Raw genomic sequence first — 26,492 nt, 5'->3', positions numbered from 1 at the left:
ATGAGAGATTCACGAGAGATAGATGCACATGGGGATCTCCGGAGTTTGAAAGGCAAAGGCATTTCAGATCTTGCACTACTATGGTTCTTGTTGTTGTGACAGATACCTGACAGAAGCAAGTAAAGGGAGGAAGGTTGTTCTTTGGCTCACAGTTTCACAGACTTCAGTCTGTGCTTGCTGGTCCAGAACTTCATGGTGATGGGTACGTGGGTGGACAGTCTCCTTTGTTTCTTGGTAGATAGGCAGCAGAGAAAGAGGTAATACAGAAAATACCACACCCTGTTAAGAAATTAATCTTTTACTTACTAGGTCAGATGTCTTCATAATCATATTGTTTCTTGAAATATTATCACAGACATACTCAGGGACAATGTAGTACTCCAGGTATTTTTTTAATCTTGCACTTAGAATTAACTATCATGGATATTATATAAATTATTTTTGCAGGGCTGGGGGAGAGGCACTTAAACAGTTGTGACCAGGCAAAGGCAGATCCAACAGTCGCTTCAGCATTAGTTTCTTGTTCATGGTTTCTGATGTGGAGGGAACCCATTATGGGTAACTTTGTGCTTATCCCGTGGGCAAAGACCTGAGAAGGAGGGAGGTAGGGCATGGTTCGGGAGACGCAGGGCACTTGCAGGGCGCTCAGCAGCTTTTGGTCTCAGTTTGTGTGAAGTGTTTGGATAGTCATGGATTCTTTTTCTGAAGTGGTGAAGATAGACGATAATTTAATTTTCACAAAAAACCTAAATTCACAGCAAGAGTCCTTTATCTTTCCTAGGGACATGATTATGCACTTCCAAGTAAAAATAAAGGTCCAAAGACTCAGAATATTGGGTCATGAAAGAAAAATTTCATCACTCTGTACAGTATAAGCCAGAAAACAAGTCCATGTAGGTTTTAGGAGTGTTATTGCAGTGTATATTAAAGACTGAGTTAACCCTTCATTAAGCAGAAGATAAAATTATTGGACTAATTCTCAGTTGGCTTTTGCTTTGATCAGCATAAGTTTTCTCTGGTGCTGTTTTGTTCTAGATGTAGTTGATTTTTCCAACTTTCATTAATAATTTTTCTGAAATTAGGTTATCTTTTTAAAATTTTTTTAGTACACTTATTTTTATATTTTCTTATGTATCTGGAGGTGAAAAGACAACTTGTAGGAATCAGTTCTCTCCCTCCATCCATCATATTGGACCCAGGGATTGAATTCAGATTGTCAGGCTTGGTGGCAAGTGGCTTTACCTACTGAGCCATCTTACCAGCCCCAGTTTTTTTTTTCTTTCCCCTTCCCCCAATCACATTCCCCTCCTCCTCTTATTGCCTCCATGAAGGTGCTTCCTCTCTCAGTCACCCTCTCCTACCTCAGCACCTTTGTATTCACCTACACTGGGAAAATGAGCCTTCACTGGACCAAAGGCCTCTCCTCCCATTGATGCCAGAAATGCTATCCTCTGCTGCATATGTACCTGGAGCCATGGGTTGAAATGAGGTTATCTTGCACAAATAATTTTTCAGATGAATCAAATAGACAGTTGAGGTAATTATGAGAGAAAAACATATGTAGAGAATTTCCTGTTGCTGAAAGTATAGTCTTATTTATTTATATATTATTATTATATAGTCTAATGCATTTGCATTATTGTAAAATTTGTTCCTGCGTCAAAGCATTAGTTTAATTCTGCAATTTTAAATTGGGCTGTAGGAGAGTTTTCATTCTGCCGCACAGTGGGGTTCCTGCAGGGTATCTGTCATTTTTATGTTTAGAGGCATATTCTTATAGCTTAGAATAGATATTGGGCTAATATTAAGGACTGGAGTCTTCTTTCATGTGTATGTGGTAGATACATGTTCACATGTATGTGAGTTCATGTGAGCATGTGTGTGCTCCTCTGAGCCTGTGCACATAGAGGTCAGAGGTTAATGTTCCATGGTCCCATGCTTTCCTCCATTGTTCTCTGCCTTATATACTGAGGTGTGGTCTCCTTAACCAGAGCTTGCCCATTTTGTTAGGTTAGCTAGCTAGCTTGCTCTAGGGATTCCCTCTTACCCTATACAGAGCATTTATATCGCTGCTAGAAGTCAAAACTGAGTCACCCCCTAGGCTCCCAAAGTATAGGCCTTCAGAGAATATTTTTGTTTTGTCATGGTTTGAATTCACAGTGTTGTGACACATTGTATATGAAAGCACTTTTAATCCTGGCAGCAGACCACAAATCTTAGGGCACGCTTCTTGGGATTGATAACCCATGCAACCATCTGGGAGCAGTTTTCTCAGAGCAGAGCAAGCCAGGGAAGCAGAATTATATGGGAAGCAATCTTCTGTGTTTTCTTGTGTGTCTATTTGCTGAATGACTGTTGTAACAAATACTTAAAAATACAAGAAAGTCAGTAGTGAGTTCCCTACTTCTGTGCTTTTGACTTACCACTGCCTTGCATTTGTTTTGAAGGGTTTGTATACATCAATGGCAGAATCATCCAGTGATTCAGACCACTTCCGCTATCGTGAGGGATTGAGTGGATGGGCAACCAGGCCAGTTCAAAGGGGAGTTGGAAGTCGTTCTACAGTAGATGTCACCGCAAAGGTCAACACCATAACCAATACTTTACAGGTTAGTTTGGCAGTGGTTGCATTTGATAGATTTTTTTCATAGTCTGAACCAAGTAATGGTTGCAGTCAGTATATTGTTTTTCTTTATAAATGACCTCAGGCTAAAGCCTTCAAACAACCAACTTTGTTATCTCACAATGGTCAGAAGAAAGAGAAAATTCTGTCCCTTTGCCTTTTGTAGCTTCTCGTGTACTGTCTTGGTGTCCTCTTCCTTCATCGTCAAAGCTAGCTGTCATGGTAGTTGAGTCTCTTTGGCGGGTTATGTCCTTTTTTCTGCCTTTCTTTTCTTTCCCTTCTCCTCTTGCTAGGCAAGTGCTGTATTAGTGAGCCAGATTGACAGCCACCCTTTCTCTTATAAGGACACTTGTGGTTTCACCGTTTCCTCTTTGTAATCCAGGAGAAAGTCCACCCTAGGTGTCAAGTCACATCTATAGACTCCCTTTTGACATATAAGTTATGTAGATATAGTTCTAGGGACTGTTAGTCTCTAGTGACCATTATCTCTGGTGATGATACCTGAAGTAGCTGATAGGTTGTTGAGAATAAATTGAGATAGGGTAAAACTGTATTTGTGGGAGTGAGGTAGTGGCCAGTACTGCTGTTTAGCCTCCTGTGTGCTTGTGACCATTAGAGAGGTTTGGGGGAAGCAGGTTATCAGTGGATGGCTAATACATACAGAGATGCCATTTTGGTTTCTAAGATAATTTCTGGCAGTGTTTGGAAGTTTGAATGGGGCAGTGTGATCTTTTCTGCATAGAGAACTAAAGTGTGTTGGATGTGTAACATGGTCACGTGAGAAACAAACCCAGAAACAGAATTATTTCCAACTGATTTATCCATTGCTTTTGCCTTAGCCCATGTAAGCAGGAAATTTGGCTTTGAATTGCTTTGAGTTAGTATGCTGGATGGGAAGACAGTAATTGTTGGAGAAATAATAGTTTTATGTAACAGTAACAAGCACCTATTTTCTGTAAATGAATTTAAGTTAATGTAATAATGGGATTTAGAATTTGGATCCTTCTACTTTCTTGCCAAAGAGACACATTAGCAAGTAGGCATATTTGAAAGAAACCATTCTATTAATCTCTTAGGTAAAACCAATTATATTTAGGTAGAAACTTTCTATTTTGAGTAGAAATAAATTTAATGTTCATTAAAAGATTAAAGGGCACATTTTCTCATCTCTTAGTCAAGTTCTAGAGTGAGGAACTCACTGGAGTATGAGACCTAACAGCTCACTTTCTTTATATACTTTTGGACATTTGCTTTTCAGGATTTCTTTCTGCCCTTTTCTCCTCCCTTCATTTTTCCTCCCTCCCTCCCTCCCTCCCTCCCTCCCTCCCTCCCTCCCTCCCTTCTTCCCTCCCTCCATCCCTCCCTCCCTCCCTCTATCCCTCCCTCCCTCCCTCCTTCTGTCCCTCCCTCCCCTTCTCTTTTCCTTCTCCCATTTTTTTCCTATTCTGTTTTCTTATGTGCATAGGGTGTTCTGACTACATAGCCCATCCTGGCCTCTACCTTGCTGTGCACATAACCCATTCTGCTAACTCTTGATGTTCAAGACTGCTTTGTTGTAAGAACAGTGTGAATTACAAGTGCACAGAGTTTGAAGAGGCTTCTTTTGAATTTGTGATTTTGATGTCAACATATTATGGAACTTTGGATGAAGACCTGTAAATTACATGCTTCAAATTTTACATAAATAAATTGCAGGTAGATCTGGGCTTCTCTCGAAATGTTGTAGAGATTTTGTGTGTAGGAACTTTGTTGATAATCTTATCTGGCAGAAATTGTATCTTTTACAAAGTTGACTTACTTTGACAATACTAAAATTGATTGGAAAAATTGTGTTTGGGATGACTGATCTAGTGTTTCCTTTCCCAAGGACACCACTCGGAATCTGCGACAAGTGGATCAGATGCTTGGGCGATATCGAGAATACAGCACTGGACAGGCGGGCACTGTGGGACAGGTGGGAAGGTTTCAGCTATTTTCATGGTTTGCTCACCATGTGCAGACGTGTGTTTAGGAGAGTGGGTGTGTTGGATAATAGGTAACAGTAAGAAAGTGCATACTTAGGGAGTGGGAGCATAAGTAATTCTGCTCCTCCTTTCTCAAGGAGCTCCCTCTCATGCCACTTAATCCTGAGTCTGGCTTAATTGGCTTGTCATAATGGTTTCCACTTCCCTGCAAATGATAGGGCTTCAGTTTTCTTCATGACTGAATTATATTCCACTGCATGCATATATGTGTCTATATACATGCACATTTATGTTGTACATCACATTTTTCTGATGTACCATTGGTGGGTACTGGGCTGGATCCATGCTTGGCTATTGCCAGTCATACAAGGCTGTGCAAGTATCTCTGCAGTAAGTTGCCTTTGGTTCCTGCATCCAGCCCTAAGTTTAATTCTTTGCTTACTACCTCTGAAGGCCTTGGATGACTCATGTGGAGAATCATGAAGTCTCTGGTTTTAATACAGGAGCAGTGCCTAACTTTCCATAGTAGTCTTAGGCATTTCCGTTAGTTTAAGTTTCTTCTTACAATGCTGTAAGAATTAGTGGTTTTTTTTTTTTTTTTTGTTTTTAAGATAATAAAACTGGGTCACAGATTGGTCATTCAATTGCCTGTGGTTTTTTTAAGTAATATTTTCAACAGAAGGGTACATTTTAGAACTTAGCATTAGGACTCAGTGACTCCACTGAGCTGACATGGTTATTCACTGTTTCCCAGCGGATTAACTTTAAATATTTATCTTTATTTATGTGCATGTGTGTGTGTGTTCATGCCTAAAGAGTTGAGAAGAGTGTGTTGGATCCCCTGGAGCTGGAGTTCACAGCAGTTGTGAGCTGCCCAAGATGGGTCCTGGGAAGTGAATGTGTATTCTTTGTAAAAGCTGCATGTTCTCTTAGGTTAAGCTATTTTTTTTCTATGCTGTAACTTCATATTTCTGAAGATGAGGATCTTAAATTGGAAGTTTGGAAGATTATATGATCACACACTGAGGACTGAGTCTGGAGACGACATGCACTTACTGAAATAAATAGAGTGTCATAAAGTCATTATATCTTAGGTGGCCCAAGGCCTAGAGTGAGCGAGTTGGAATCCATATGGAATGGCGTTGGGAAGGAGTCTGGAAGTGAGCTAGGGTTGAGGCACCTAGAAAGCAGCTCTTGTCACTGCTGCGCAGTGGAGTAGAGTCCAGGTCGCCTGTAGTGGCACAGGTTTTCCCCTTCACCAGCAGCAGGGATTTCCACATGCTGCTCTTGCAGTGACCATGTTTAGTTGTACAGTGTGCCTTGGGCTTCTTGGGCTTCTGAAGATTTTGTCCCTGAGTTAGTTTTCACGCTCTAAACTTCCTGGGAGCTCTGCGAACATTTTAGTCACATAGGATGATTGAGAAGGTTTTGTTCAAATATTAATGGGCAGATTTGAAACATGTTTTTCTTCACAATGTTGGAATATTTTAAGAACTATATAGTATATTAGCTTAAAGTATAATTCTTGCTTCATGTTAGTAGGTTAATTAAGTTCATTTTAAAGATAAAGACAGGATAAATACATAAAATCAAATTATAGCACAGAAACTTGCATTAATAGGTAACTTTTTTTTCTAATACATACTTTGATTAAAAATTTCCTGTGGGGAAAGGCCATCCAATGATTGGCCCAACTTGGGATCCATCTCATGTGCATGCACCAAACCCTCACACTATACTGATGCCATGTTGTACTGGCAGACAGGAGCCTAGCATGGCTGTCCTCTGAGAGGCTCTACCAGCAGCTGACTGAGAGAGATGCAGCTACTTATAGCCAGCCATTGGACCATGGTTGGGGACTCCTATAGAAGAGTTAGGGGATGAATTGAAGGAGCTGAAGAGTTTAGCATCCCCATAGGAAGAACAACAGTAGAGCATGCATGGGCTGGTTTGTGGTCCCAAGCACATGTGCAGCAGAGGATTGACTGCCTTGTCTGGCCTCAGTGGGAGAAGATGTCCCTAATCCTGCAGACAGTTCATGTCCTAGGGAAGGGAGATGCTTGTGGGAGAGTGAGGTGGGTATGGGTGGTGGATGGGGGAGCACCCTCTCAGAGGCAAAGGGGAAGGAGAATTGGGTGATGAACTCTGGGAGGGGGGACTAGGAAGGGAGGCAACACTTAGACTGCAAATAAATAAAATAATAAAAATATTAAAATGATAGAAACTGAAAAGCAGCCCCCCAAAATACAACAAAAATTTCCATTGGGAATAGTATGAAGGCCCCATCTAGTATGTGAATTCTTGAGAATGTTAAATAAAGTCCAGGTTGTTCTCTTTATCTCTTTTTGTAACAGTGAATTAGTTAATCTGCTTTGGCTCCTTGTAGATCGCATGCATAATTCATCTGCCCAAGAGCCTTCTGCATTTGTGAATGAAAGACACACACACATACACGCACACACCCCAGCTAATTTTGTTATGCCTTGACTAGCTCAATGGCTGGGCACTTCTAAACCTCCCTACAGTCAGCACATTCTTCCCTCTGGCATTTCTGACTTAACACATTTTAAATATATATTTTATCTTGTTGCCCTGGCTCCTTTTGGGTGTCCCCCTTATCTTTCTTTTCCAAGATGCTTCTGGACAGCCCTTTTGGTGCCTGCTTTCCTTCTTGTACCTACATTTTGGCTGTTACTCCCTCCTGTTCCTTCCAATGTGGTCTTACCTATTTCCTTCTTCTGGCCTAGATTCTTTCTTTCTCCTCCCCGTGTTTCTTCTCCCAGGAACCTAAAAGTCCTGCCTTTCTCTCTCTACCAGCCATTGGCCATTGGTTCTTTAGTGATCAATCAAAAACCAATTGGGGATAGGGACCTTCAGTATCTAGACATGCAGATTCCAGATTTGGGGGGTGAATCAAGACAAAGCATTAGAACCAATTCCTAACAGGGTTTCACTTGTCAAAAGTATTTGATGACACCAAAGAAAGTGGTTTTAGCCAGACATTAGCCATTTATCATAGCCCAGAGTTGAAGGTTTTTGCTCTTTGCCTCCCTGATTTGCACTAATTTATTAAGTGCTTGAATATAAAGGATGTCCTGTCTTTCAATAACTTTAAGTAATAGTAGGTAAGAAATGTATTTAGTTACATTCTGCTAAGTCCATTTTAATGAATGTACTTTAGAATTTTGAATTAGGTTATTCTTCTGTTGAAAAACTTATCTTCAAGTTTCTTATGTGAAGCTATGAGATGTGAAAATAGTTGTTTTTTTCCTAGAAAATGATGAGGTAGCTCACGGTAAAGGAGTCAGCATAAAGGATGGTAACCCAAGTTCAGTCCCTGGAGCACACATGGTGAAGAGAGAAACCCGACTCCAGAAAGCTGTCTACTGACCTCTGCATGTGTGCCCTGCACATGTCCTTGCATTCACATGTTCTAAAACATAAAATAATGCAAAGGAATTCTGTCCTCTGTCTTGAGGCTTATGGAAGAAATGTAGTCTTTGGAGCCAGAATTGAAACTGAATCCTGACTTTTTTTCCTTAGAAATTACCTCAGTTGCTTTGAACAAGTTATTAAACCTTTTGGAGACTGATTTTCATTATTTAAAAAATGAGCATAATCATGCATACTTCATTTTGTTAATATTCAAATGCTCATAATGTATTTGCTAAGCATTTATTTGTAGTTTCTTTAATTTGTCCAAAAATCCCCATTATTAAGCATTTACTAAGCTCATTTAAATTTACTTTATTCATGTGTGTGTATGTGTGCACACGCTCACAGCCCATGGCTAGTCAGAAAGCAACTCTCGGGAGTTGGTTCTCTCCTGCTGCCACCTTGCACCCAGTGTTCTTGACAGCCACCTCTCCAGCTCCCTGTGAAAAGTTACAGCGTTAGGCTGGACACTATTCTAAATTTTATTTCATTTCTAGAGTGATTAATTTCCAGTTAGTTGTGTTAAACTTGTGTGTGTGTGTATGTCTGGTCAGTTAATTGTGTTAATTGTGTATGTGTGTGTGTATGTCTGGTCTGCCCTTCATCTGTCTGTCTGTCTTGTCTATGTCTTTCTGTCTCTGTCTCTTTGTGTATGGATGTCTGTATTTTATTACTTTGCAGTAGCCTAGATTTGTTAGCCAGCATGTTCACATCTGAGAGGTTTTGGCATGGCATGTTCTGGTTTTGGGACCAGTTTCCTTTGTTGACTAACTAGCAAGGTAAAGAAACGTGGCAGTGATGCTCTGATTACTGGTGGCTGCTGGGTAGTGTGGCTTTGACACAGGCTCTGGTGAGAAAGGGAATTTTAGAAGGACCAGTTTTGTATTCAGAACTCTTTTCCTTCTTAAAGAACATAGTTAATTCTAGAGGTGACTTAAAACAGAGATCTAGGAATCAGAAATTACTTGGAAATGCAAAACCTAGATTAGTCCCTTGCAAAAATGAGCTGTGACCTCAAAGGGTAATCTAGGAGAAATGATGGATGGAAACTGAGAACAGACCAGCCTTTGAGAGGACAGAATAAATCCTATTCCTACCCGGATTGAGACATTAGGGATTTCTGTTGATTCTAAGTTGACTTCCTGCCGGAGGGAAGAATCACTTACCTTCTGAAGGAAGATGCAATCCTCAGAGCTTTAACTATATTTATCTCCTCTCTGTGATGTCTATGGATAAACACACACACACTCACTCACTCTCTCTCTCTCTCTCTCTCTCTCTCTCTCTCTCTCTCACACACACACACACACACACACACATGAATGTATGTTTGTGTCCTCTATGTGATAAAAGAAATAAGCAGATAATATAAAATGGGATTGAAAAGAACAAAGAAAATAGAGACAGGAAGGTAACAGCAGAACTATGAACAATCAGGGTAATAGACCCAAAGATTATATGTAAAATAATTTAAAACTAAATAAAAATGACTAAAACTCGAAAACCAGATGACATAAATAACCAAATGGCTTTCAGAGAGAGGATTGAGTGGAAGCGAGTAGGCAGTGGAAAAGAGAATGGACAGCCATCGGAAGATCTCCAAGGAGAATTTATGTAAGAATGGAAAGGTGAACCACACAGAAAAGAGAACAGTAAAAGCTCAGAAGGACAAGAGAGGACAGTATTAATGCACCAGAAATGGTGTCTCATGCTCTGAATTGTAGCTCTGATGAGGCCAGGCAGGAAGATTATCAAGCCAGCCTGGGCTACAGTGGGAGGCACTGTCTCAACCAACCAAACCAAACCCTTAAGAAGGGGAGGACAAGGGACAGGACACAAGAGGACAGAGCAGGGCAAAGCCAACGAGTGACTGAGAATTTACAACCCATGAAAGATACCAAGTTATTCATTCTGTGATCCCTTTGGCTAGAAAAGCAGGACAAAACAAATAGAACTCAAATTGCCACACAGTAAAGCAGCAGAGACATTAAGGAGGAAACTTGCTAATGTTTTATCCAAAGATGGATACAAATGTGGTCACTGTGGGGGTGGGGTGGTTTCAGGAAGAAAGTAGGCTCAGCAGAAGGGAAAACAGATGACTGAATATGAGACGGAAGAACATCTTCTTTTCCAGAAACAATAGGGAGAGACGGCAGCTGACACATAAAGGTTCATAGAACTCTTTTTATACCTTTCTTAGTCTGCATGGGGGCTTATATTGAATTAATTTAGGAGTTCTCTAAAATCATTATCAGGAATTAGGAAATCACCAATTGATCTAAATAGCATTATTACATGATCATCTTCATATTGATTCTGTAGGAAATCTACCCAACAAAGTGGGTTAATACCCAGGAAACAATAGGCAGTGAGGGTCTCTCCAGGAATACAACAATGGCAAACATGGAAAGGCATAGCAGCAAGAGCCATCCTGGGGCGAAGTCCCTGGAATCCGTGCCTCTTTAGAGAGCACTCATCGCGGCCATGCAGAAGACTGTGGGCCGGACCCAGGAAGGAAGCTCACTTGCTTGCCACAGCTTTTCTGCATGGCCTTCACTATCTAAGTGTGCATATGTGAAGGTCATTGACAGCACCAGTCCCTAGTATGTGCGGACATTTGTTCTCCTAGTTGTCAGTGAATGGGTGTGGTGCTCTGATGCTGTTTGGTGGTGCACATTGTTGTAGAGGCCTCAGTCTCAATGGCTACTCAGTGTCCATCTTCACAGGTCTGGGGTTTCTGACAGAAAGTTGAGAAGGATGCCTTTTCTTTTTCTTCAGATGTGTTGGCTGGTCTTGTTATAGCCCTCCACAGTTGTGGGTTAGTCATTCCAGTCTAGTTTGCAAGCTCTTAAATAAGGTGGGCATCTCTTTCTGTCCTTAGAGGATAAGGTAGTGATAGGTGCCATTATAAGCTTACCTTAGCATTTATTCTTCAAATAATTATGTTTATTAGTTTTTCTATTTTCTAACATGACTCCTTTCAAAATTCCTCTGATAGCCTTTTTTCCCCCTGGGAAGTTAGGTATTTCAGAAACAGCTTTCAAATCTCTAGTTTAGGGTGGTTTCAAGTTAAGAAGAATAACTCTTCATCTTCTTCAGTTAAAGGAAGATTTGGAGCACTCAATTAACCAACTGAGGAGTCAGCGCTTACGGAGAAGCTCAGGAGGGAGAAGTGTTTCTATCACCAGCCTAAGTGCAAGTGACCTCGATGGTGGTGCTGTGGCAGGTAAACCCCGCACATGGCCTAAAAATGACCTTGATTCTGGCGCTGTGGCAAGTAAACTCTTCAAGTTTCAAAAGCCATTTTCCTTCTTACATTTCAAAAATATATATTTAATATGCATACTGAATGGATTTGGTTTTTACAGAAATACAGTATATATATGTATATATATATATATAAAGATTATAATCTTAAAAATTATATATACACACAAGATTAGTACATGCAGTTGTGGGAAGTATAGTGTGTCTTTTTTTAAAGGGCCTTTGAGAGTCTGGGCTTTGTTAGTTTTCTTTTTCTCAGGCTCTGTAGACCACCTGGAGCTGCCCAAGCTTCAGGACAAATGAAGTTTAGTTGGTGGTATGTTTTCTTCCTAACTTGTCCTGGCAGTGCAGTTTTAAAGTTTCTGGTTGTCAAGGATGCTGTAACATACGGTAAAAGCAGGTGGAGTTTAGCTTTCTTGTTCAGCTAGATGCTGATGCCTGTGTTAAAAGTTATTGAACACTTTGCTTATTATTAATCTCATATCCCATGTAGCACTGAGAATCATATTGAATCACACAGAAACACCTACAGTGATGGGAGTGATTTAGTTGGCGGAACACTGGTACCTTGGGTTATAAATACTGCTATTACTCAAATAGTGATTAAAGTTGGACACTTACTTATTTTTTTATGAAGTCTGTTTTTATTGATTGTTATGCACTGCTTTAGATTATTTGATTTGATATTTTCAGGATTTGGTCTTACTAGTGTGATGTTACAGGGAGAATTAAAGATTTTAAGTATTAATTATTTTAATGAAAGAGTATGTTGCTGCTTTGGACAGTGTTAAAAGGTGGATCCTTTGGCAAGTTCTGTTTTCAGGCTAATTTTGTTGTTCATTTATCTGCTTTAAGAGCAGTGTTGTGATGTTTGTGGCTACAGCATGTTACTTGGGAAGGTAGTTGAGAGTGCCTAGTATCACCTTGTGTGGTCTGTAGGTATGACGTGAAACTGTATTTGTTCTCATGCAGCGTCTTAATGCCTCTTTTCTTCTTTGCATTGGAAAGAGAGTCTCCGTTTTACACCCACCTCCCCTCTGAAGGACTACGATCCACAAGGCATTAAACGAAATCGGCTCAGAACTGGTGTTCGGTTTGTTTCGGAGACAGACGACGTGGTCCAGGTACTTTGTACCACTGTGTAGTTTGTCATATCCTATATTTGTATATACATTACTGACTTTTTAACCTCATGGGTGTATCTTAACTAAGAATCTGATCACCAATAACTTTGCATTGATTTTTTTTCTTTTTAAGCCAAATATATTTTATTTTCAATGTACAAATACTTATCTATTCTCTAAGATTAAGAGGAGTCTCCGGTGCAGACAAGTTCCACATATGCCTCCTTTATGCCTGTCTCTTGCAGCTGCCTATGCTAGTAAAAGCATTTCTTACAGTTCAGGGATATATTTTCAGTCTATAAATATGCATCATATTTCTATTTTGCAAAAAAATAGAGTTCTCCAGAAAAGAAATAGCAATGACTAAGAAATATTTTTTAAAAGTTCAACAGCCTTATCTATAAGGGGATTTGCAAATTAAAGCTGCTTTGAGATTTTTGTCTTATCCTTGTCAGAATAGCTTAGATCAATGAACAATAAATGACAAATTACACTGTCCAGGAAGTGGGGACAATCCAGATGTCCATCAGGAAATGAGTGAGTGGTGAAAGTGTGCTGAGTGTAATGGTGGGTATTATTCAGTCATAAAGAAAGATGAAGAACTGAGATTCACAGGTGAATAGAACTGAAACAATCACTGAGTAACTAAGACCACACTCAGACAAATGCTGTGAGTTCTCTGTCATATCTTGATGCTAGCTTGGAATCTTTAGTTACGTGTTATTCCTGTTACTTTGATTTTGTTCTTGTTGGTTTTGTGTGTGTGTGTGCGCGTGTGTTTCGGGTTTGGTTTTGCTGGTGTGAAATTACTTGTATCCTGTGTTTTCTTGGGGGTAGTTAACCTCCTTGGGTTAGCTTTCATTTTAGTATGTTCTGTAGGGCTGGGTTTGTGCTTGCATACTTTTTAAAGTTGGTTTTGTCATGGAACATCTTTTTTCCTTTGTTTATAGTGATTGAAGTTTTTGCTGGGTTGGCATTGTGGTCCCTGAGATCTGCAAGATGTCTGTCCAGACCCTTCTGGCTTTAGAGTCTCTGTTGGGTAGTTGGTTGTAATTCTGATAGATCTGTCTTTGAATGTTACTTGGCCTTTTCCCCTTGCAGCTTTTAATATACTCTTTGTTTTGTACATTTAGTGTCTTGATTATTATGTGGCGAAATGATTTTTTTTTCTGGTTCAGTCTGTTTCGTGTTGTGGAATGCTCTACATTTATAAGCATCTTTTTCTTTAGGTTTCTTTAGGAAATTTTCTTCTATGACTTTGTTGAAAATATTTTCTGGGTCTCTGAGCTGGGACTCTCCTATTTCTATTGTTCTTAGGTTTTTATCTTTTCACAGTGATCCAGATTTCCTGGATGTTTTGTGTCAGAAACTTTTAAAACTTATTTTAAAACTTATTTAAAGTTTTCTTTGACAAATGTATCAATTTCTTCTATTATATTTTCTAAGCTTAAGGTTCTTTCTTCTGTCTCCTGCATTCTGTTGGTGATGCTTGTATATTTCCGTTCTCTTTCCTAGGTTTTCTCTCTCCAGGATTTCCTAGTTTGTGTTTTCTTATATTGCTTTTATTTCCATTTTCAGGTCTTAAAGAGTTCTATTTCCTTTACATCTCTAATTGTATTTTCATATATTTCTATAAGGGATTTATTTATTCATTTGCTCTTTGAGAGTCAGCCTCTGTCATCTTCATAAGATTAGATTTAAGGTCATATTCTTGTGCTTTAGCTGTTGGATAATCCAGGGCTTGCTGTAGTAGGATAGCTGCGCTCTGGTGCTGCCATATGGACCTGGTTATGTTGATTGTGTTCGTACTCTGGCCTCTGGCCATCTGGGTTTGGGGTGGTTGTAGGTTTTGGGGCTGATTTCTGAGTTTATCTTTATTATAAGGATTTTTCTTTTTTTGATTTTTTTTCCTCTTGGTTTCTGTTTCCTCTCTGGTCTTCTGGCCTGAGAGGCATGGGTTTCTGGTGACCAGAAAGTCTTCATGTCCAGTAAGGTGTCTGCACTGGGGTTTTTGTGGCCTGCATGACCTCTGAGGTTTTGGCATCGTCAACATTGCCTCTGTGGTTCTAAGTACTTGTGTGGCACCTGTGGTTTTAGGTGCCTGGTTGGTCTCTGAGGTTCCTAGTATGAGGTGGCCTCCAGTCAAGCAGAAGCCCTTTATTGGAGTTGTAGGCTGGAATATGGAACCCATGGAAGGGGATGCTGTTGGGGACTGCTGGGCAGGGTTTAAGGAGTGTTAGCAGGTGGTGGGCTCAATGTCTTACCAGAGTTGGATATGTATGTTTAAATTGGAGCATAGCCATAGAAGTCAGGAAAATAGGTGCCGTGTGTTAGTGGGTGGATCTCAAGTTAGGTAGGGAGATAGAACGCAGGTGATATGAGGCACAGAGGGAAATAGTAAAACAGAAAGGGTTAAGTGGATTGGGTGCTAGAAGGGCTCGGTAGAAGAGAGTATGGGGGAAGGATAGCAAATACTGAAGACATTTGAAAAAGCCACATAGAAGCATATTACTAGAGAATTTTCCTAAAATACATGTGTGTGTGCACATACACACACAGAGTTCAAGTGGAGTCACCTTATAATGGCTACAAAGATTCTCATAGATTCCATAAGCTATCAAAGGAAAAATAATAAGTTCCGGGTATGGGACACCTCTTTTTGTGTTGTTGATCAGTGATGGCCCATAATATTCCCCTACTAACCAACATTATAGACTAAGGCCATTGCTCTTGGTTATGCTTGAGTATTTGTGTGGAAAGATACAAACTGCTGTATTCACACTAGCTGAGAAATGAGGGCTAGTACTCGCTAGTACTCATCTGAAAACTGAATCTCCCTGGTTAGCTTTTACAGTGCTAGGAGGTTCTGTATATCATATTAGGGGAGAAAGATAATCAGCAGCTTTAGCCAGCTGTGAACCCTGCCAGGTACACTGACAGTTGGCCTGGCAAAATGACCTACTGGTGCAGTAGTGGCACCAGTGTCAGTGGAGTTTAAGGGCTCTTCTACAAGATGGAACTCATGTCTGCTTCTGTACACTGAGCCAAAACACATGATGCCTTAATCATAGGGAAGAATCTGATGCTGTTAGTCTTCTAAATGGACACAGAAATAACTTGTCCCCCTTTCCCTGAAGGTCATACCCTTATACCCATTCTTCAGCTGTCATCAGAGAAGCCTTTTGTTTCTTCTGTAGTAGATGGTGATGAATACAGAGACCTACAGATGATCAATGTGCATACAATGAGACTGAAACACTCAGCTCTAAATGGGGCACCTATATCATATGCACTCCTGCCGAGGCTCAGGGGTCGTTAAGGAAGCAGTAGTGGAAAGGCTGTAAGAGCCTGAGGTAGTAGACATCTGCAGCGACGAAGCATTTGGCAAGCATGACCAGGCCGCTGCACATGAGTTCACAGCAGCTATGACTATATTCTAAGGCACTATTCAAGATCAAGTCAGTCAAAATTCAAGGAGAGAAGGGGAAGAGGCTCAGGAAACTCCACCAGTGCCTAAGGAGCTGTTGCTATTATGAGAGCTTTCTTCATGAATGTGATCCCAGACATGTTACATATGCTCCAGTACATAGCTCTACACACATGCTCCCAGTGTATCGTGTAGACTCAGTAGGGCTACCAACAATGCATATGGAGTTGTGATGGACAAGTGGTGATGTAGAGGGAAGGTGTAGAAGGCAGAGGTGGGGAGTGGGTTTGATATTGATACATTATATTACATGTATGGAAATTTGAAACAATATAAAAGGAATTTAAAAATTTGAGTATCCTAGTTAGGGTAACTATTGCTGTGATTAAACACCGTGACCAAAGCAACTAGGGAAAAAAGGGGTTTATTTGACTTTACATGTTCACATCCACGTTTATCATCAAAGAAAGTCAGAACAGGAACTTAAGCAGGGCAGGAACCTGGGGTCAAGAGCTGATGCGGAGGCTATGGAGGAATGATTACTGACTTGTTCCTCATGGCTTGCCCAGCCTGCTTTCTTATAAAATTCAGGGCCACCAGCCCAGGGATAGCACCACCCATAACGGGATGAGCCCTCCCCCAACAATCGCTAATTAAGAAAATACTCTAGAACCAGATATTATGGAGGATATTCTCAATTGAGATTCATTTCCCATAACTCTAGCTTGTGTCAAGTTGACATAAAACATTGAGTTTAGTTAGACATAGTTTCTTTCATTCTCTGTGCAGGTGGTTCACTCTTAAGACCCTCCCTGCTAAGTTAGGTACTGTTTCTCTAAGTTGGACCAGATACGAACAGACAACACCAAAATGTGTTGGTGCCACTCTGAGGAAAGAAAAGTCAACACTATCCTCCAGTTAATTTGGTCAAGAGCGAGCCACATTTGAACCTCCATTTTTTCCGTGTCTTCTGTATGTCTGTGGTTTGTAATTTCCTGCTGATCTGTAGTCTGTATGTAACTTATGTGTCTCTATTGTCTTTAAGTCCCTAGTGAAGGGCTTTGTTCTGTGTTCACTCTAGTGAACAGTACACTAAAATTTATACAGGAATGAGAGATACTTTACAGAAATCTTATTTTTTTCCATCCAAGACAGAATTTCTCTGTAAAGCACTGGAACTTGATCTGTAGACCAGAGTAGCCTCAAACTCACAGAGCTCCATCTGCCTCCCTAGTGCTGGAATTAAAGGTGTGCACCACCACTGCCTCACGACTAGAAATATTTAACAAGAGTTTTATAATGGATTAAGTCACTGACTCAAATTGATGCCAGCTGATCCCAAAGAAGTCAGTATGGTAAAATGCTTTTCTAAAGCAATATAATATTTCTAACATTTATGGTGGACATTTTGTTGTGTAAGGTTTCAACAAATGGTTAACACACACACACACACACACACACAGAGAGAGAGAGAGAGAGAGAGAGGAGAGAGAGAGAGAGAGAGAGAGAGAGAGAGAGAGAGAGAGAGAGAGAGAGAGAGACTGTTTTTTTAGGTCAGGAACAGATTAAACAGGCTGACTACATAACAGGTGTGGTGGCTAGCTTTCAATCGCTTGACACAAACTTAGATGTGTCAGGTAAGAGGGAATCTTAACTGAAATAAATGCCTTCATGTGATTGGCCTGTAGACAAGTCGGAAGCCCCTAGTCACTGTAGGTGGTGCCATCCCTGGCAGATGGTCCAGACGGTATAAGAAGGTAGGCTGAGCCAGTCATGAGGGGCAAGCCTTCGGGCAGTAGTTTTTATATCTGTGAATCTGCAGCTGTCATGGCCTGACTCTCTTTGGACAATTTACTACGAGGTGAAACTCTACTTTTGGTCATGGATATTAAAACTCCAATTAAAACAGAAAGATACAGCTCTTAAGTGTGCTCAAAGTGTGTTATTAACTCAATGGTGAGAACCAGCAAAAGTTCCACTCTCTTTGAATGTAAGTTACTTCATGAGAGAGTATTACCTCGTTTGTATGGTTAATTTAGTAACATTAAGTAAGAAACTTGAAAGTGTCCTGAAGTGTTATAAATAGTTTCTATGAATATATTTCTTTCTCTGCTTCTTAAAGTTTTTTTTTTTTTTTCTTCCAGAGCTGAGTTTTTCTTCATTGTTTTAGGTAGCTAAATTAATTAGAACAGGATATAAGCAGTTTCCAATGTTGGTATCCTTGCTTTGATAGTTTCAGAATTAGCAGCTCAAAGACTGTTTCAGGAAACTCATCTGTGGCTGTTGCTTGCCTTAGCACAATATGAAATGGGTCAAATGTATCAGGGAACTCCTTGTAGGAGCTTTTCCATGACTGTATTATTTTTTGAAAAGTATAACTTGCAGCTGTAGATTGTGGAACTTAACAGCATGGGGACTGTTGGAATATTCCTTATTCAGTTTTCAGTTTTGTCCTTAGCTCCTCTTATTTTGGGATAGTGCTTGTGTTAGAAATAAGTAATGAGTGATACCCTTGCCTTTCTTTTTGGTTCATTTTCTGTATGGTATTAATCAGATAACTCCATTAGTGGGCCCACAGTATGAACTGCGGTGTATGCTAACATGGGGCGGTATGGGGTGGACATGTGATCTACTGCAGTCATAGAAGGCTATGTAGAAAGGCTGACTGAATGGAGATCTTCAACTGGATGGAGTCCTCCTAGGCAGGACAGTTAGCTCGGCAAGTGGAAGACAGCACCTGTGAGCAAGTGAAGGTAGGCCATGTTCAGGATGCACAAGGGTGGGAGATGAGTCTGTCTCAACTGTAGAAAGTAGTCAGTGCTGACACCTGAATTAGGATAGTGTGTTCTAGTAGGAATTGATGGTCATTTGGACTAGGATCTGTAGAGTTACAGAGGAGGAAGGTAAAATTGATAGGTGTTGAAGATTAGAGCTGCATGAACAGGGAAGGCAGCGATCCACGGAGTGTGTTTTACACATGGGGAATTTATGACCTGATATCAAAACTACACGGACTCTGCTGCTTATCCACTGCCCTTCTCCTTTCTGTAGTTCATCTCTAAGCCCGTTTTCTCAAGGCGACGCCTGGCTCTTCTTGCCTGTGTGTGTTCCTAATGCTCCAGCGAGAATCTGCTGTGTTTATGTGCTTTCCCACCTCAGGATGTCTTAGGCTTATTTCCCAGGAGGGAGCCGGCATTGGTTAGTCATTCAGTGAGCATTTATTGAAACAGGTATTTCTTGTTTCTGCAAATCTTTGTAACTCCAAATTATTTTATTATAAATTATAGCACACATACACATGTACAGTGTTTATATTAACGTCTAAGGCACAATAGATTGAAAACCATGTATTCACCACCAGGACAAGAAATAGACTCTTTTACATTTCTAAGCCTCTCTTAGACTTCTTTCAGGAATAGATATACCCTGTCCTGACATTAAAAAACAATAAAAATATTTTAAAAATGTTTTATGTGTCAGGGTATTTTGTCTGAAAATGTATCTGTACAACATGAGTGCTTAGTGCCCACGAAGGTCAGAAGATGGTGTATGAACCCCTAAAACTGGGATTACAGATGGTTGTATTATATGCTTGTTGTAAATCAAACTCATGTCCTCTGTAGGAACAGCCAGTGCTCTTAACTGCTGAGCCTTCTCTCCAGCTCTGTTCTGACTTACAGTCATTATTTCTTTGCTTTAAAAAAATCTTGGCTGTATTTTATTGCTTGATGTCTGCTGCAATTATGTACAAATTGAACACTATCAAACAACATTATGTTTTGCCGTCTAGCCTTACTAATGTGTAGGTGCTTTGAGGGCATTTCCACTGCTGTGTAATCCTCTCAAAGAATACATATGCAATGGTTTGTTCTGTTCTTGATGATTGTGGGGTGAAATTTAGCATTTCTATTAGGAATAATGTGGCTCCATGCTTTCGTGTACATGGTTTCTCATCTGTAGGTCCTAGTGTCCTGGTAGGTGGTGTTGGCCATCTAGATGGTGCATTGAAGATTTATTGTAACACAGCATGGTCATTTGCTATGGTTAGTTCTGCACTCCAGGGGTGAGATTGCCAGTAATGCTAGACTTGTAGTTCTGAAATAAGTCACACCTCTAGGCCACACACAAGGAGTGAAATTGCTATTAAGGGAAAGTAGGATGGTCACTGGAGGACTAGCTTTTGAAAGACATGTCTTAATGACAAGCATTTGTCAATAATTATTGTCATTAGGGATTATGAATGGTGATACAGTGCTTGGTTATTTTTTGTTGATGGGAGTTACTCCAATGGAAGAGTGAGCAGAACCCAAGAGGCTGACTGTGCTTTGCTTTGCAGCTCCACACTTTTCATCAGTCCCTCCGTGACCTCAGTAGTGAACAAGTTCGGCTTGGAGATGATTTCAACAGGGAGCTTTTCAGAAGAAGCCGGTAAAATGGGGACAGGGTTTCCTGGGACACATAAATTAGCAGGAGAATTAATTCATTTATGTAATTGACATGTACAGAGATTAAGAAAATGATGTTGTGCTTTTTATATGACTATTTTAAAATGTATTTTTTGCTTGTGTTTATATAGATGTGTACATATGCATTCTTGTATATGCAGATGCACGTGTGTACAAGAGGGGACTGTAGGTTAAACTTGGGTATTAGGAGCTATCAGCCCCTTTAAAAAATGGCTGTGTGTGTGTGTGTGTGTGTGTGTGTGTGTGTGTGTGTGTGTGTGTATGTGTTTCTGGAGGCCAGCAGAAGTACTTGATTTCCTGGAGCTGGAGTTACAGGCAGTTGTGAGATAGAGTTGGAAAAAAAAAGTCACTGGGACCTGACATTCACTGTTTGGGTAGGATGCTTCTCTATTGATCTCTGAGGGTTTTCCTGTTTTTACCTGCCAAGTGCTAGGATGACAAGCACATGTTACCACACCCAGCTTTTCCATGGAAAAGCTAGGGAGTGAAAGCAGTTCTGCATGGTTGGTGACTAGCGTTTTAACAACTGAGCTATGTCATCAGTGTCTAATATTTATTAATAGAACAGTTCAAAGCTTTGGGAATTTATGGTTTATCATGACTCATTGATTTTTGCTGCAGTGAGTTGAAACCCTACCTGTGCTATATATCAAGCATTAGAAGAGGAGGGCAGGAAAGTTAGTAGTAAGAAAGCAGCAAACTTTTAGGTTTATAAAGCCTAGACTTTAGGTTTCCTTCATTGAATGCTGATGTCCTGGTGGGACACAGTAGGAGAGCTAACAGAAAGAAGAGAGAGAGGGAACAGACACAGACAGACAGGTGCAGAGGTAGAGATGGATGGTTTTTTCACTAACTTTTAGCAGTTCAGGGGAAAAATAGAACATAAAACTTATCTGTGTGTACACACAAGCCATTTAGAATCTGATTTCTTAGGTTACTTGCGTTCTTTGAAAGTCTCTCCTTTGAACTTTTCAACAGTTTTGTAGCGTTTCCAAAAGCTATTACCAATAGAAAATTTCTCATTCTCATTCTCTTTTATTTTTTTCATCAACAGTAGGAAGTGTTTCACTTTGAAAGTCTTTTTTTTTTTTGTTTTTGTTTTTGTTTTAAAGAAACTAAGGTTTTTATATTTTCTGAAAGGTTATATTCCAGTGCTGTTGGCAGGATCCAAATTCAAATGTAGGCAGTGAGGTCCCAGAGCCTCTGCTCTTTAGCCCATGCGTGTACTGTGGTTCACGATCATTTTCACACAGAGCTGATAGGGATGAAGCATTGATATTACTGATTTAATTACTGGCAAGACAGAGAATGTAATGCATGCAATTCTCTTGTCAAGGTGATAAAATTAGCAAAAATGAATCCTTAATCTAGATGGTTTTGTTATGTAGAGTTTGTATGTTTGGAGCAAGGATGTAGACAATGCACTGGGTACATGAGTTTGAGAAGTGGATCCAGAAGAAGATGTAGAGGTGAGTTGGTTGGTTGGCTGTGTGGTCACGAGTCAGTGCAGTATTTCCTGTGGCTCTCCTGATCTGTATATTTGAGAAGTGCCTGCAATTTGGAGGCGTAGGTGAGAGAAATTTTACTTAATCTCAAGTAGGAATCAAATTAATTTATATGTGAAATGAGATGACATTGTATAGTAGATTAGTAAAATAGAATACTTTGCTTATACCACAAATTATATTCATGTTTCTGAATATACTGGATGGGAAATAATTTGATTCAGAAGTGTTGGTTTTTTTTTTTTTTTTTTTTTTCTTTTTTGAGACAAGGTTTTACTATGTAGTTCTGGCTGTCCTAGAACTCACTATGTAGACTATGAACTCACAAAAATCCACCTGCCTCTGTTTCCCAAGTGAGGGGGTTAAAAGTGTATATCACCACACTGGCTTATTATTATTATTATTATTATTATTATTATTATTATTTTGCCTTTTGATATGTCAAAAATATGTTGAGTTATGAAAGCACAGGGAAATGAGCTTTTAGAAAGGACTAACTTGATACTATATGGAGAACTGATTGTGGGTTGGAAGTCTGTTGTGTGGCTTGACCAGAGATATGACAAGAGATTGATTGACAGAAGTCTGTTTCAGAATGTGTTTTTGGAGACCAAAGAATCAGGATTTGGTAATGGGTTGCATATGAAGAACGTATATCAAGGGCAGCTCACAGATTTCTACTTGCGAAACTGAGAAAACAACAATGCTCCTTTATCATCTATGGAAGGTTGTTGAGGAAGTTGAGCAGTAGAAACCAAAAGGTTTTCTTGGATATGTTAGACTTGAAATCAAAATGCCTGTGAGACATTCAAGTAGAAATGTAGACTAGTTAATAAAAGACAAAGAAATCCATGTTAGGAGATATCTGAGTTTCAAGAGTGCTTGGCTTATACAAGTGCTCTGGTAATGGATGATGTAAAGAGAAAGACCATAGTGGACAGACAGGGCTGAGTCTAAAGTGCTCAGCCATGTAGGAGTCTTGTCTGTGATGCGGACCTGGCTGGAGGAAGGTCAGATGTGAGATTCAGGAAATCCAGGAGAGTGAGGCGATCTAAAGTCAAGAGGGAGGAAAAGGAGCACATTTGCTTTGAGAGATTGACATCTCAGGACACTTAACTCTTAAGGTACCCCTGCCAAGGGAATTCTGGGGGAGGTAATGGGAGTGGGGAAAACGAATAGGTAAGGGAGGGGAGGGTGTGAGTCAGGCACAATGGGTAGGGGAATCTCACAACTCTGACTGACTGGCAACCAGGTGCTTCTTTATATAGATTTCACAGAACAAAGATGGACTAATGATTATCCACGTGGAACAGATTATGTGCTTGAGTTTTCATTACCTGTTCAGGGTTACAAGTTCAGTTACAATGATAAAATGCAGACAGAACAGATTTTATTCTTATTATCAGCCCTATAACTCCAATTTAAAGAATCCAAAGAACGTCTCCTCCTAAGAAAACACATTCATTATATGACAGCTGCTTTCAGCCTGGCAGTGTTTGCAGTTTGAGAGCACCCAGACAGACAGAAGATCTGAACGTGCCTTCCTATGACTAGCAAACACTTTTACTCTATGTTCCATCACCTGCGCTATGAAGTAGGAAACGCTTTAGTCAGTCTATGTTATTTACTGAGTTCTATTGCTCCCTATACTCTGTATCACCCCCATCTTTAAACTACACTTTCAGAGAGCTCTAAGGGAATTGTGGATGGAGGCCGTGAATCTGTCACCTATTCTCCCGTCCTATTCTCCTGGCCAGTCAGAGTTTGTTTTTGTGTCTCTGTTTACCCTGCACTAATTGTACTGTTAGAGCTTGCTCAGGGGCAGATGCCCCACGAAAATTCCTGGAGTAATGGCCTCATCTAGCTATGTGCTTCTGTGTGCTTACTGATCTCCAGGGCATAAAGAAGATTTCCAGATAGTAGTCAAATAAAGTTAACTTTAGGATTATACTAAAAAGACTCAGACATAAATTGTCTTGGGAAAAGACATAAAATGAATCAATGCAAAAAGTCCCCCGAAATACAATACACAGAGACCAAAACCCAAAAGTTAGAGACAGAAGGACAGCATTTGCAGCGGTTGGCTCATCTTTGCTGGAACTATGTCAAGGAGCTGTGCTGGGTGATGTCATGACTCCGTGTTTCCAGTGGATATGGATGTGCCATACTGCTCTCTGAGAAATTATCTAATTGTAAATTAGATAACTACAATAATATTATCACTAAGACGAGATACAATCAGAAGTAGTAATGGATACTGTGAAAAACAACAGTTAAAATATCTTCTCAGATTATTGAGATATTACAGAAACGTTGGGTATGCCAGGTGAGCATTACAAAGATAGTTGCTTTCCTTTGTGCCAGTAGTAGGTAGTTGTAGAGTATAAAAAAATGAAGGAAAATAAGAGTTAGTAAAGGTATCCTTAGAATTCAGTGAGAATAACTCCTTTATGACAGCCAGACAGCAAGCTTGCAGATACACCAAGCTAGGGTAAGAAAGTAAGAAAGTAATTGCTTTTTGTCCAAGGGGACAGGACTAAATTATATGTATGTGTATGTGTATGTATATGATGTATATGTATATGTATATAGATGATTCATGCAGGAAGGGGGATGGGTATCAATGGACATGATGGGTACCACCAAGCCATAATGAGATAATATTAGGAGAAATAACAGCCCCAGAGTGACGACCCAGGGGTGAGGCTGACTGAAATGTGAGATGGAAGGTGAGCAGAACTCCAGTCTACTAAGAATGACGGGCTCCATGCATGTCGTGCATGTTGTAACCGAAGAGTGCACAGCGGCAGTGAGCATGACCAGTACTGCAGAAGAGTTAGCGAGCTAGATACTTCAGAACAAGGAGTCAACTGGATGCATTTGATTAGAAATGATGTTGGCAACAAGTGAAAGGATTAAGAATGGAATGGTGTTTGGATACTGGCTGCGAGTACCTCCAAAGGCAGTAGAGTGTATGGGAGAAAGGCTTTTCTTGCCAGTCTTCTTAGACTCCATGATTGCTGCACTTATTAAGGATGGAGTTTGTATATCTCAAACAGGTTATGAGATGAGTAGTTTTATTTTCCCTTTGGTCTTTAGAACGGTTTCTTTGTTCCTTCCTACTTTGAGGCCTGCCTGCTGGAGGAATCCAGTGTGGTGGTGGTGCTCAAAGACGGGGACTCAGCTCTGCAGCTTTAGCGTGATGTAGGAATTTGTAGAAATACACATTCCTGGGCCTGATCCCTGACTTGCTGATTCATAAATTTTGTGGGGCGTGCCCCGCTGGCATGTTTTATCAGGCTCTGGAGGGGAATTCAGCTGAGAATTATGGAATAGCAATTACTGTGAGGGGCAGGGATTTAGCTCAGTGTTAAAGCACTTGCCTAGGAAGTGCTTTGGTTCCCAGTTCAAAACAATAACAACATCAATAAAAAAACACTGTAACTTTAAAACAATTAATTAACTTGAAACCTGCTTTTTTCTTTGCTTAGGTCTGATGCTGAAACAAAAAGGGCGTTAGAAGAATTGACTGAAAAGCTTAATGAAGCCCAGAAACAAGATGTGGTGAGGATTCTTCCTTTATAAAGCTTCAATCAAAAGCCACGATTTGTGGACCACACTTGTAATTCCAGTTCTTAGGAGGCTGAGGCAGAGGACCACAAATCTGAAGCCAGATTGGATGATGTCACTGGTTCTAGAGTAGCCTGAGTGCATAGCGAGACACTGTTGCCCCTCAAAAAAACCAAACCCCAAACCAGGGCTCATTTCTACTGTCAATAGATGAGAGGATGGTTGTTAGACTCGTCAGAATCTGGTGGTGAGATTTTAAAATTTTCCAATGATCATGTTTTAGTGTTCACGTATTTATTTTTAATCAAATCTTTATTCTTGAGTCTAGTTTAGCCTGGACTATATATTGAGACCTAGTTTTAAAAACATCAGACAAAACAAATCATTTTTCTTTGCTTCTTTTTTTTTTTTTGAGAAAAGTATTAATAGAAAATGTTGCTCAAGTGTTAACAAACTTGTCAACTCCAGGAGCAGCTTTCACTTCTCACATTTTGTTTTTCCAAGATGAAAAAAGTTAATAGATTTTTTTTCTCCCCTGGAATATTTTATTCAAATTTAAGATTCTAGTTAAAGCAGACTGTATTTCTTCAGTTGTATTTAGAGTCTCTGTAGACAGGTCAGTTCATCTTGAAGTCTGAATGTAGTATCTGAACCTGTCAAGAGATGGATGTCTTCTATTTTCAAAGCGATGACTCAGTGGCTGCTCCAGTGAAATGTACCCATTTCAACAACAGGAAATCTTGATGTATTGCCTACTTTTCCTCTCTGGTGATTTTTTGTAAGGTCCATGATGGGAAAAATAAACCTTAGTATCTCATTTCTTTTTTGGTAAATTTTCTTTACTGTTAAGACTTGGGAGTGGCTTATGTGACTAGGTAGGGGATACTCACATTTTTCACATATAGTCTTAGGTTTTTTTTTTTTCCCAAGTGTATCAAATTCACCAACAGTTGAAGTTTTATCCATTTAAAATGTTTAAAACATCCAGTACGTTAATCATCGGTCATTTCTGGGGTTGACAGTATGGCTCAGTGGCTCCAAGCACTTGCCATGCATCCAGAGTTCCATCCCAGAACCCACCTTAGACAGAGAGAACCACCTCTGGAAGGTT

At 40.0% G+C, this 26,492-nt stretch overlaps 1 protein-coding gene across 2 annotated transcripts in view; it reads left to right on the top strand.

The window, feature by feature from the left end:
* Positions 1-2,462: 2,462 nt before the first annotated feature.
* Positions 2,463-26,492, top strand: part of CEP128 (centrosomal protein 128) — a gene marked incomplete at its 5' end in the record, with an annotated part of 311,478 nt that continues 287,448 nt past the window's right edge. For both annotated transcript variants that reach the window (XM_080914797.1, XM_080914796.1), the window contains 6 exons: positions 2,463-2,609; positions 4,491-4,577; positions 11,122-11,248; positions 12,298-12,413; positions 20,177-20,268; positions 25,303-25,375. In XM_080914797.1, coding sequence (XP_080770923.1) covers positions 2,463-2,609; positions 4,491-4,577; positions 11,122-11,248; positions 12,298-12,413; positions 20,177-20,268; positions 25,303-25,375 — 642 coding nt within the window. The remainder of the gene's footprint in view (positions 2,610-4,490; positions 4,578-11,121; positions 11,249-12,297; positions 12,414-20,176; positions 20,269-25,302; positions 25,376-26,492) is intronic.

The sequence above is a fragment of the Micromys minutus genome, assembly GCF_963924665.1.
Source record: "Micromys minutus genome assembly, chromosome: 1".
Lineage (NCBI taxonomy): Eukaryota > Metazoa > Chordata > Mammalia > Rodentia > Muridae > Micromys > Micromys minutus.
The sequence above is the reverse complement of the archived record's forward strand: the minus strand, read 5'-3'. Positions and strand labels throughout refer to the sequence as shown.